The sequence below is a fragment of the Mustela nigripes genome, chromosome 11 (genome assembly GCF_022355385.1).
Source record: "Mustela nigripes isolate SB6536 chromosome 11, MUSNIG.SB6536, whole genome shotgun sequence".
Classification (NCBI taxonomy): Eukaryota; Metazoa; Chordata; class Mammalia; order Carnivora; family Mustelidae; genus Mustela; species Mustela nigripes.
The window spans coordinates 22,882,885-22,896,444 of record NC_081567.1 but is presented as its reverse complement, the minus strand read 5'-3'; the positions used below and the strand labels follow the sequence as shown (position 1 = coordinate 22,896,444).

At 36.4% G+C, this 13,560-nt stretch overlaps 1 protein-coding gene across 1 annotated transcript in view; it reads left to right on the top strand.

Moving 5' to 3' along the window:
* Nucleotides 1–13,560, top strand: part of LOC132027305 (phospholipid-transporting ATPase ABCA3-like) — a 174,484-nt gene continuing 160,924 nt past the window's right edge. The window contains exons 1-3 of the mRNA XM_059416057.1: nucleotides 1–90; nucleotides 647–899; nucleotides 6,418–6,545. Coding sequence (XP_059272040.1) covers nucleotides 31–90; nucleotides 647–899; nucleotides 6,418–6,545 — 441 coding nt within the window. The 5' untranslated portion in view covers nucleotides 1–30. The remainder of the gene's footprint in view (nucleotides 91–646; nucleotides 900–6,417; nucleotides 6,546–13,560) is intronic.

The following is a 13,560-nucleotide window of genomic DNA, read 5'->3' as shown; positions in this document are numbered from 1 at the left end:
TCCTCTACCCCTGGAGGTGAATTGTAGAGAATGGATTTGTTGACATTCAACCAATTTGCAGTGCTCCTCTGGAAAAATTTTACCTTAAAGGTGGGTAAAGGCTGTGTAAAATGTTCATAAATGGCCATTTGTTGCAGTTCAGGGTTGTGTGTATATGTGTGTATACATACTTTTGAAAAAATCAGTTCCAGAGCTCTAAGGTAGCTCTTCCAAATGTATAAAACTGAGTTAATCAGTAGAATAGTATGGCCTATAAGGAAGTTGGGAACAGGGGGCGCCTGGGTGGCTCAGTGGGTTAAACCTCTGCCTTCGGCTCAGGTCATGATCTCAGGGTCCTGGGATTGAGCCCTGCATTGAGGGGTTGGGTAGTCTCTGCTCAGTGGGGAGCCTGCTTCCCTCTCCCCCTCTGCCTGCCTCTCTGTCTACTTGTGATTTCTCTGTCAAATAAATAAAATCTTTATTAAAAAAGAAAGAAAGAAAGAAAGAAAGTTGGGAGGGATGGAGGTGAAGGTGCAACAAGACAGTCTGGGAAGTACTTGGCTGTTCCAGAGTAAAACCGTCAGGAGTTTAATATCATAGAACTATTCATTTGCATTGAATGTGTGTCCTTAAATTAATTAACACCATCTTTTTGTTTCTCTTCTAGAGGAGGCAGTTCTTTACTTTAACATTGGAAATCTTAACAGCACTGGTGTTCCCAGTGATGATTTTGGTATTCCGTACACACATTGCTATAAAAGTTGTTGGACCTTATAGTTATACTCCTCAGCCCGTCAATTCTTTGCCTTCTTTCCTCAAAAATCCTGAAGAATGGGAATTGACTTATGTGCCTTCTACTATTGATGTGATACAGGAGATCATTGAGAATGTAAAGAGGAATCTGAACACCAGTATAAAAGGTTAGAAATTAAGGTTTTCTGTAACACTTACAAAATTGTTTTTCAGTGGAGATAAAGCAGTGTTTTTAAAAAAAGAATAAAATTAAAGGAGTCACAATTTTCAATTTTAATTTCCCAATTTTAAATTCCCAGTTTTGAAACTTGCAATGTAACTATAAAGATAGTGTGGTATTGGTGGAGGGATAGACACATAGATAAATGAAACAATATAGGCATACCACAGGTTCAGTTTCAGACCACTGTAGTAAAGCTAGTCAAATGAATTTTTTCATTTCCCAGTGCATATAAAAGTTATGTTTTCACTATACTGTAGTCTGTTAAGTATGCAGTCACATTATGTCTAAAAAAGCAACTCATACCTGAACTTAAAAATACTTTATTGCTAAAAAATACTACCATCTGAGCTTTCATTAAGTCATAGTCACTGATCACATATCACCATACAAATATAATAATGATGAATAAGTTTGAAATATTGCAAGAATTACCAAAATGTGACATATAGATGAAATGAGTTAATGCTATTGGAAAATGGTATCACTAGACTTGCTTGACTCAGAGTTGCCACAGACCTTCAATTTTTAAAAAACACAGTATCTGCAAAGTGCAATAAAACAAGTTATACCTGTAGAGAATACAGAGATAGAACTACACAAATATGCCAAAATACTGTTTACAATAGTGGAAGGGTAAGTTTTTCAACAAATAGTGCTAAACAATTATACATCAGTAGCCAAAACAATGAAACCTCACATCAAAATGGATCACAGGTCTAAAAGAATCTACATCACAGATCTAAAAAAATACATCAAAATGGATCACAGATATTAAAGTAAACTGAGAGACACCTGGGTCGCTCAGTCAGTTAAGCATCTGACTTCAGCTCAGGTCATGATTCCAGGGTCCTGGGATGGAACCCCATGTCAGGCCCTCTGCTTAGCTGGGACTCTGCTTCTCCCTCTCCCTCTGCCTGCTGCACTGCTTGCTTTTGCTCTCTCTCTCTCTGTCAAATAAATATATAAAATCTTTAAAAAAATAAAAATAAAAAAATAAAAGTAAAATGATAAAACATTTAGGAGAGAACAGACAATCTTTGTAACTTCATAGTTAGTTGAAGGATTCTTACACACCATTCATGAAAGAAAAAAATGAAAAATTGGACTTATGATATATTATTATTTGCTCTTGGGTTTAAAAAATGCATGCATAATTTTTCACAATCAACTTAAAACATTTTACTACTTTATTTTCACATCTACACAAGTGAAAGCTATACCAGAAAATGTTGTGATTTATGAACATATTTCAAAGAACTTAAGAAAACTATTTACCCAGATATTTACCATAGCTCTTGTTTGTAGCCTCATTCTTTTTTTTTTATTATGTTCAGTTAGCTACCATATAGTACATCGTTAGTTTTTGATGTAATCTTCAGTGATTCATCAGTTGCATATAACACCCAGTGCTTACTACAGCACATGCCCTCCTTAATATCCATCACCCAGTGACCCCATCCTTCAATCCCCACCCCTCTGAAACCTTCAGTTTGTTTCCAAGAGTCCATACTCTCTCATGGTTTGTCTCCCTCTCTGATTTCCCTCCTCCAGTTTTCCCTCCCTTCACCTATAGTCTTCAGTGCTATTTATGTTCCACATATGAGTGAAACCATATGTTAATTGTCTTTCTCTGCTTGACTTATTTTACTTACCATAATCCCCTCCAGTTCCATCCATATTGGTGCAAATGGTTGGTATTCATCCTTTCTGATGGCTGAGTAATATTCCATTGTATATATGGACCACATCTTCTTCATCCATTCATCTGTTGAAGGACATCTTGGCTCCTTCCACAGTTTGGCTATTGTGGACATTGCTGCTATGAACAGTGGGATGCATGTGCTCCTTCTTTTCACTACATCTGCATCTTTGAGGTAAATACCCAGTAGTGCGATTGCTGGGTCATAGGGTAGCTCTATTTTGAATATCCTGAGGAACCTCCATACTGTTTTCTAGAGTGGCTGTACCAGCTTGCATTCCCACCAACAGTGTAAGAGTGTTCACCTTTCTCCACGTCTTTGCCAACACTTGTTTCCTGTCTTGTTACTTTTTGCCATTCTAACTGGTGTAAGTTGGTATCTCAATGTGGTTTTGATTTGAATTTCCCTGATGGTTAGTGATGTTGAACACTTAATTTTTTTTCTGTTAGCCATTTGTATGTCTTCTTTGGAGAAGTGTCTGTTCATTCTTCTGCCCATTTTTTGACTGGATTATTTCTTTTTTATGGGTGTTGAGTTTGAGAAGTTCTTTATAGATCTTGGAAACTGGCCCTTTGTCTGTAGTGTCATTTGCAAATATCTTCTCCCATTCTGTGGTTTCCCTCTTAGTTTTGTTGACTGTTTCCTTTGCTGTGCAGAAGCTTTTCATATTGATGAAGTCAATATAAAAGTTCATTTTTGGGGCACCTGGATGGCTCAGTCATTAAGTGTCTACCTGTGCCTCAGGTCATGATCCCAGAGTCCTGGGATCGAGCCCCACATTGGGCTCCCTGCTCCGTGGGAAGCCTGCTTCTCCCTCTCCCATTCCCCCTGCTTGTTTTCCCTCTCTGACTGTCTCTTTCTTTGTCAAAAAATAAAAACTTTTTTTAAAAAGTTCATTTTTGCTTTTGTTTCCTTTGCCTTTGGAGACATATCATGAAAGAAGTTGCTGTGGCCAATTTCAAAGAGTACTGCCTATGTTCTCCTCTAGGATTTTGATGGATTCCTGTCTCACTGTGAGGTCTTTCCTCCATTTAGAGTTTATCCTTATGTATGATGTAAGAGAATGGTCCAGTTTAATTCTTCTGTATGAGCTGTCCAGTTTTCCCACATGATTTATTGAAGAAACAGTCTTTTTTCCATTGGATATTTTTTCCTGATTTGTCGAAAGATTAGTTGGCCATAGAGTTGAGGGTCCATTTCTTGAGTCTCTATTCTGTTCCATTGATCTATGTGTCTTTTTTTGTGCCACTACCATGCTGTCTTGATGATCAGAGCTTTGTAATATGGCATAAAATCAAGCAGTGATGCCCCCAGCTTTGTTTTTGAATTTCCAAGTTCCAGGTTTCTTCTTCTATCATTTTTCTTCTTTCTAAAGAATTTTAACAGTTTTTTAGAACAGGTCTTCTGACAATGAGTTCCCTTTGTTTTCCTTCATCTAAGAATGTCTTTAATTCATCTTCATTCCTAAAGATTATTTCATTTGGTATAAAATTTGGGGTTGACAGTCCTCTCAACATATTTAAAAAGCATTTTTCAGTTTCTTCTGACATCATTGGTTTTTGAGAAGAATCCTTGTTTTCTTGTAGGTGATGTATCATTTCTCTCTGGCTGCTTTCAAGATATTTTCTGTCCTTACTTATCAAAACTATGATTATGATATGTCTAAGTGTGGATTCTTTTGGTTTATTCTGTTCGGGGTTTACTGAGCATTTTGAATCTGTAAGTTTCTGTCTTTCACCAAAGTTGGAGAGTTTTCAACAATTATTTCTGAAAGTCATATTGTCCCACAAATAAATCTGGAATTTAAGTAAAAACTTTTTAAAAAGGATATAGAAAAAAAATTAAAAACATGGCTGCATTAAAACATAAAAATCTAGTCATCAAAAGAAAATCTTATCACCACAAAAAAACTGAAAGGAAAGCCACAAACTGGAGAAATATACCTAGATTCACTTAACCCAACTCCACCACCTTTTGGTTCACATTATCCACAATCCACCACCTTTTGGTAGGTAGGTACAGAGACTTGAATTCAGGGAGACAGAGCTGTGGATACCATGGTGAGGAAGGAGCCTGCATACAGAGTGAAATGCAAAATCAGAGGTTTTAAAAGTCTGCTACAATGCTTACTACAAAACTTACTACAATGCTACAGTAATTAAAATTTCTTGCACTGGCATAAGAACAGGAATAGACCAATGATATAAAATTGAGAGTCTAGAAGTCCACATATTTGTGACCAATTTTTGAAAATGGTGCAAAGTACTACTAAAGATACAAATGTAGTGATCCAAAGGGGCACTTGCACCTGAATGTTTATGGCAACAATGTCCACAATAATCAAACTATGAAAAGAACCTAAATGTCCGTCAACAGATGAATGGGTAAAGAAGACGTGAAAATACATTGTGTGTGTGTGTGTGTGTATTTAAGAATCTATTTGAGTTTTTTCCCATTTTTCCCCCTCTCTTGTTCAGATTAGGTCATGTCTACTGATCTGTCTTCACTGACTCCTTCCTCTGTTATCTCTGTATAGCTATTGAGCCATCAAATGTGTTATTTTTTTCAAAAGCACAATTCGAAATGATCTCTGCCTCCTGATTTATTTTATTTTGAGACAGCTTTTTGTGGGCCCCTGGCTGGCTCAGTTGGTAGAGCCTGTGACTCTTGCTTTCAGGGTTGGGATTTCAAGCCCCACATTGGGTGTGGAGCCTGCTTAAAAAAAAAAAAAAAGAAAAAAACTGCAAAACAGCTTTTTGAGATCTAAAACACATACCATATATTCACCCATTTAAAGCATACAATTCAGTGGCTTTTGGTATATTCACAGAGTTATGTATCCACTACCACAATCAATTATAGGGCATTTTTGTCACCAAAAATAAACTCTGGAACCTTCAGTCATGACTCTATATAATTTTCCATCCCACCAGGATTAGGAAAACACTAATCTAAATCTACTTTTAGATTCGCCTACCTTTTATGTAAATGGTTTATGTATAAAATTTTTATTTAAATTCTATGTATATGGAAGTTGTGGTCTTTTGTGACTGGTTTTTTCCACTTAGCATAATGTTTTCAAGGTTCATCTATGTTGTGGTTTGTATCAATACTTCATTACTTTTCATTGTCAGGTAATAGCCCATTATATGGATATACTGCATTTATTTGTATATCCTTCATCAGTTGATGGGCATTTGGGTTGTTTCCACCTTTTCTTTTGCCTGTTATAAATTGTACCACTATGAACATTCATCTTTAAGTTTTATATAGGCATAAGTTTTCATTTCTTTTGGTTATATACCTAAGTGTGGAATGAATATGTCCTGTAGTAACTATGTTTAACTTTTTGAGGGGATACCAAAAGTTGTTATCTAAAATTATCTAAAATTGTTTTACTATTTTATACTCTGATCAGCAGCTTATGAAGGTTCCAGTTTTTCCATGTTCTCACCAGCACTTATCATCATGAGTCTTTTTGTTTATAACTATCTCAGTGGATTTGAATTGGTATCTCGTGATTTTGATTTGCATTTCCCTTATGACAAATTACTTGTCTTTATATATATTTTATAATGATTGCTATTTAAAATTAAAGTAAAAATTGTTTTGAACCCAGTATCCATTAAGTAGTTACGATACCAATATTTGAAAAACAGTGTTTTTAAGTTAATAGTATTAGGATAAGATTTTATCCATGTATTCCCCCTCAGGAGGAATTACCATATATTCCCATTATAATGAACATAATCTTTTCTACAGTTCGAGGGTTTGCTTCAGAAATGGAGCTTGAGAACTACCTTAAGTATGACTATGGATCTCATAAAGTACTGGCTGCCGTCATTTTTGACACTGACTTCAAAAGCAGCAGTGACCCTCTGCCACTTCAGGTGAGAATGTTATATTTAGAGTTTTCTAAATACATAGTTTTCTAGTAGTTGTACTTCCAGTTTCTAGGATGACTTTGCTATTACTAACCCAATTTTATGGATGAAGCAACCAGTTTTCCCAATATCAAACTACTAGTATACAATAGAACAAGAATGTGAATCCAGGTCTGAGTAACTAATTTCTGTGCTATTAATTGTTAGACTATGATACGAACTACATACAGAAGGCCTTAGACTCATGGGAAGCTTTGACTACTCAGGCATTGCTTCTAGTTCTATGAAGAGTGGTGATATAAGCTACAGAGCAGATGCATTTTCACTAACAAGGAACCAAGCATGTAAAGACAAAAAAAAATTCTTTTTCTTTGAATGAAACACATAACTTAAGTCCTTTCATAAATGAACAGAAAAGAGTCCAAGGCTCAGCCACATTGATTCAGAACTAGGATATCCATAAGCACTGAGAAAAGATCTGATTATACCATAGCCCATGGGAAGGAGAAAGAAATACAATGCCTTGAACTTGGTGTCTGCTTATCAGATCTTGTTAGGCATTCTATCCTGGTGGTGTTAGAAATAAATTATCAATCTATAATTTCTAGACATGGAGCCAAGTTCTATGTTTATAATGCAGATGCATGTTAGTAGAAGGTAAAATGAATAAAACTCCTGGTAGGACAATATATATTCTTTCTGTATGTCCCATCCTTCCATGACTCCATGCTTCCATACCAACTGCCTTCCATTTACTAAGTCAGAATTATCCATATGCTGATAATGGATTTAGGCTCAACAGTATGCATTGGCTCGAAGTGTGTACTTAACATTTCAAGTTTTATTATAATTACTATTTGACTGTGTTTGTGTCCCCAGGTATTTGTACTAGATTCCAGCTACTACCTGTATGCTAAACTGAAATAGGCTCACTGCTTGATGTAATGATAGATTTAAATAGGATCCTGTCTCCCAACATAATTGAGAAAATGAATAGGATAAAATAGAAAATTACCTGTCCATAAAGATCCAAGAAAACCACAATTTTGGGGGGGGCTCTAATTCATTTATTTACAGAATAATATTACATTATATAAAGAGATCACAATTTACTTACTAGTTTTGCTACTGGACACCTGGGATGTTTATAACTTTTTTTTTTTTTTTGCTACTGAAACAGTGCTACTATGAACATTAGATACTCTGGGTATATGCTTGTACATAGAATTTCTGGGGCATGGTCACATCTTAAAATTTATTACATAAATTCTCTTGTTTTCTGTAGCGATGATACTAGTTCAGACTCCCAGCAACAGTGTCTGAAAGTTCTTATTATTAAACTTAATATTTTCAGATGTTTATATTTACTAATTCCATGGATATGAATTAGTTAATTCCACAGTTGTGAAGTGGTATGCAACTTTTGGTTTTAATTTTCATTTCCTTGGTTCCTGATGAGATTAGCATATGTCCATGTTTTAAGTAATAAATTATTCTTTAGTGAGGTATATATTTGATCTTTCCCCCCAATTTTCTGTGGCAAAATCTATTTTACATATTAATTGGCCAATTTCTTTGTATATCCTACACATGGACCCCTTGTCTCTCATATGTATTACAGGTATATTTTTCCAGTTTGTGGCTTTCCTTTCAGTTTTTTCTTTTTTTTTTTTGTGGTGATCAGATTTTCTTTTGATGACTAGATTTTTATGTTTTAACGCAGCCAAGTTTTTAAATTTTTTAAAAAGTTTTTATTGCTTTTTAAAAAGTTTTTATTTTAATTCCAATTAGTTAACAGACAGTGCTTTATTTCTTTCAGGTGTACAATATAGTGATTCAGTAATTCTGTACATTACTCAGTGCTCATTACAAATGCACTCTTTAATCCTTATCACCTATTTCATTCATTTCTCTGCCCACCTGCCCTCTGGTAACATCAGTTCTCTAAAATTAAGACTCTGTTTCTTGATTTCTCTCTCTTTTATTTTTTTCCCTTTCCTTGCTTGTTTTTTTTTCCTTTTTTTTTCTTGCTTGTTTTGAAGAAAATCACAATTTGAATGAGTAAAAACAATCAACTGACACAAACATGGAGATGAATCAGAGGGTGGAATTATCTAACAAAGATTTCAAAGCAGCCACCATAAAAAATGTTTCAACAATAAATTAAAATTGTCTTGAAGTGAAAAAGAAAATCTTAGCAAAGACACGGAAATTATAAACAAGGAATTATAAACTTAAAAATACAATGATGTATTTAAAAAAAAACTAGTTGAATGGCTGAATAGTAGAAAAGACAGAGCAGAGGATATAATACTGAAGAATAAATTTAGCCAAAGAGGTTCAAGGGGCTTATGGTGAAAACTACTATGCACTGTTGAAAAAAGTTAAAGAAGTTTTAAATAAATGTGAAGATGGCCAAAGTTCCTGGGTAGGAAGACCTAATATTGTTAAGATGTCTTTGGGGGCACATGGGTGGCTCAGTCAGATAAGTGTCTGACTCTTGATCTCAGCTCAGGTCTTGATCTTAGGGTTGTGAGTTCAAGCCATGCATTGGGCTACACACTGGTTGTGGAGCCTACTTAAAAAACAAAGATGTCAGTACTACCCGTAATTAACCTACTGATCCATCACAATCACTATCAAAAGCTTTTTATGCAGAAAGAGAAAAGCCAGTCTTCAAATTCATATAGAATTGCAAGAGACCCAACTTGTAAAAACAGTTTTTAAAAAGAGCAAAGTTAGAGGATTCACACTATCCAACTCCACCACCTTTTGGTACACATTACCCATAATCCACCACTTTTTGGTAGGTAGGTACAAAGATTTGAATTCAGAGAGACAGAGTTGTCATGGTGAGGAAGGAGCCTGCTTACAGAGTGAAATGCAAAATCAGAGCTTTTAAAAGTCTGCTACTGTGGGGGATGTAAACTTACTACAATGCTTACTACAGAACTTACTACAATGCTACAGTAATTAAAACAGTCTTGCACTGGCATAAGAACAGGAATAGACCAATGATATAAAATTGAGAGTCTAGAAGTCCACATATTTATGACCAATTTTTGAAAATGGTGCAAAGTACTACTAAAGATACAAATGTAGTGATCCAAAGGGGCACATGCACCTGAATGTTTATGGCAGCAATGTCCACAATAATCAAACTATGGAAAGAACCAAATGTCCACCAACAGATGAATGGGTAAAGAAGATGTGGTATACACACACACACAAACATACACACACACACACACACACACATATACACACAATGGAATACTATGCAGCCATAAAAAACCTGAAATCTTGCCATTTGCAACGATGTGGATGGAACTAGAGGTTTATGCTAAGTGAAAGAAGTCAATCAGAGAAAGACAATTGTCATATGTTCTCTCTGATATGAAGAGTTTGAGAGGCAGGGTGGGGGTCATGGGGGGAAGGGAGGGAAAAAAATGAAACAAAATGGGACCAGAGAGGGAGACAAACTGTAAGAGACTCTTAATCTCAGGAAACAAACCGAGGGTTGCTGGAGGATGGGGGGATAAGGATAGAGTGGCTGGGTTATAGACATTGGGGAGGGTTTATGCTATGGTGAGTGCTGTGAATTGTGTAAGACTGATGATTCACAGACCTGTACCCCTGAAGCAAATAATACATTATATGTTAAATAAATAAATACTTAAGAAAATGATGCAAAGTCCATTCTGTGGGAGAGAACAATTTCTTTAACAAATGATGTTAGGACAACTGTTTTTCCACTACTTCACCCTATATACAAAAATCAACTCAAAATGGACTAATGATCTAAACACAGGAGCTAAAAACAAAACTCCCAGAAGTGCAGATGTAAATAAATCTTTATGAGGGGTGGAGTTAAGATGATGGAGGATTAGGGGCACCCTAAACTTGTCCCTTGACTATAGCTAATTAGTTATCAAATCACTCTGAGCACCTAGGAAATCAATCAGAGATCCAAGAGAACAAAAACTACAAGTCTACAAGTAGAAAATCCACCACCTTTTGGTAGGTAGGTACAGAGACTTGAATTCAGGGAGACAGAGCTGTGGATACCATGGTGAGGAAGGAGCCTGTTTACAGAGTGAAATGCAGAATCAGAGGTTTTAGAAGTCTGCTACTGAGGGGGATGTGCCTAACTTAAAGGTGCTCAGGTGGTGAAGCAAGGTGGAATTCCAGGTGTGACACCCTGCTCTGAGAATCACCTGGGTCACAAGAACGGGTGGCAACTAAGTGCTGTACTGTTCCCAGTATAACAGTGAGTCTAGGTGCCAGCTCTCTGCTCTGTGTTGCCATAAACTGTGAACCACAGTTCACACGGTTCACACAGGCGTGGTCCTGCAACCACTTTCCTGGGACAGACCAGCAAATGGCAGAAATGTAAGTTCTCCCTAGGAGGATCAGTGTGGGTCCATGCCACAGGAGTTCCTAAAATCTGAATCTGAAACTCAGTCATGGACATGAAATAAAAAAACTGAGACACAGGCAGCGTGAAGGCAGGGTTCTGAAAGAAACCAGGGTGATAAGAGAGATTGGTTGCTCTTCTCTGAGCACTCACTGAAGAGTAGAGGGTGTAAACTTCCAACTCTGGGGCTAGGGAGGGGGTCTATGCCATATTTATCCCACTCATCAGTGCTGAAACCCCTCAGGGAGAAAACAGCACCACGTAGTGGAATCCAGACCCACTTATAGCAGTCCCTGCTGCCCTGTGCTCTGGAGGCGATTTTTGCTAGGGTAAGGCCACCTGAGCATCAGTGCAATGGCCCCCTTCCCCAGAAGACCAATAAAAACAACTCTCCCACAGTTCATTGATCATAGAGGGCTGCAAAGTTTCACCTCCAGGGGAAAGTAGTATCTAGCCTTCTTTACACTTTTATTCTTTTTATTATTATTATTTCATTTATTTTCTTATTTTTTCAAGTTTTTCCCTATTTTTATTTATATATACTTTGTGTGCGTGTATGTGTGTATATTTATTTTTTGTTTACTTTCATTATATTTTATTTTACTTTCTTATTTTGGAGTCTAGATTCTTTTAACAAGAAGACCAAACATATGCCCAGGATCTAGTTTTATTGTTGTTGTTTTGTTGTTTTTTTCTTTTTATTCTTTTCTTTCCTGGACAAAATGATGAGACAAGGGAAATTCACGCCAAAATAAAGAGCAGGCGTTAGTACTTACGGCCAAGAATTTAATCAATACAGATATAAGTTAAGATGTCTGAACTAGAATTTAAAATGAGTATAATTTATTAGCTGGGCTTGGAAAAAAGCATAGAAGACCTTAGGAAATCCCTTACTGCAGAATTAAAGAACTAAAATCTATTCAGGCCAAAATTTAAAATGCTATAAACAAAATGCAGTCCTAAGTGGAAGCCATAAAAAACAAGAATGGATGAAGCAGAGGAGTGAATCAGTGATATGGAAGATAAAATTATGGAAAACAATGAAGCTGAAAAGGAGGGAAAGAAAGGTAACGGACCACAAAGATAGACTTAAGGAACTCAATGACTTCTTAAAATGTAGTAACATTCATGGGGCACCTGGGTGGCTCAGTGGGTTAAAGCCTCTGCCTTCGGTGCAGGTCATGATCCCAGGGTCCTGGGATCGAGCCACACATCAGACTTTCTGCTCAACAGGGAGTCTGCTTCCTCCTCCTCTCTCTCTCTCTGCCTGCTTTTCTACCTACTTGTGATCTCTGTCTGTCAAATAAATAAATAAATAAATTTTTAAAAAATGTAGTGACATTCATATCTTGGTAGTCCCAGAAGATGAAAAGAGAGAGAGGGAGACAGAAGTTTTATTCAAACAAATTATAGCTGAAAAACTTCCCTAATCTGGGGAAGGACACAGATATCAAAATCTGGGAAGCACAGAGAACTCCCACTCAACAACAAAAGCCAACCATCGCCAAGGCATAGCATATTCAAATTCACAAAATATACAGATAAGTAAAGAATCCTGAAAGGAGAAAGGGGGAAAAAGTTCTTAACCTGCAAGGGAAGGTATATGAAGTTCACAGCAAATCTGTTCGCAGAAACTTGGCAGGCCTGAAAAGAGGAAATATTCAACATACTGAATGGGGGAAAGTCTGCAGCCAGGAATACTTTATCTATCAAGGCAGTCATTCAAAACAGAAGGAGAAAGAAAGAGGTTATCAAAACCTGAAGGAGTTCATGACCACTAACCCAGCCCTGTAAGAAATTTTAAGGGGGATTCTTTGAGTAAAGAAGAAAAAAGAACAAAAGCAGCAAAGACTAGAAAAGACCAGAGAACATCACAAGAAACACCAACTCTACAGGTTAACACAATGGTACTACATTCATATCTTTCAATAATCACTGTGAATGTAGATGGACTAAATGATCCAATCAAAAGGCATAGGGTATCAAATGGATTTTAAAACAAGACCCATCTATATGCTGCATACAAGACACTCATTTTAGACCTAAAGACATCTGCATATTGAAAGTGAGAGGACAGAAAACCATCTTTCATGCTAATGGATGTCAAAAGAAAACAAGAATAGCCATACTTACATCAGAAAAAACTAGATTTTAAACCAAAGATGTAAGAAGACATGAAGAAGGGATTTATATTATACTTAAGGGGTCTATTCATCAGGAAGATCTAACTATTGTAAATATGCCCCCAACTTGGGAGCTCCCAAATAGATAAGTTAATTAATAATAAACATAAAGAAACTCATTGATAATAAAATAATTGTAGGAGACTTTAACACCCCACTCATAGCAATGGATAGATCATTGAAGCTCAACAAGAAAACAATGGCTTTGAATGTCAGATGGACTTAACAGATATACTCTGAACATTGAACATTTCATCCTAAAGCAGTAGAATACACTTCTTTTCAAGTGCGCATGGAACATTCTCCAGAATAGAGCATATACTGGGTCACAATGCAGCCCTCAACTTGTACAAAAAGATGGACCCCACAGCGCTTTGAAACTGGAAGTGAACCAAAAGAAAAATTTGGAAAGACCACATAT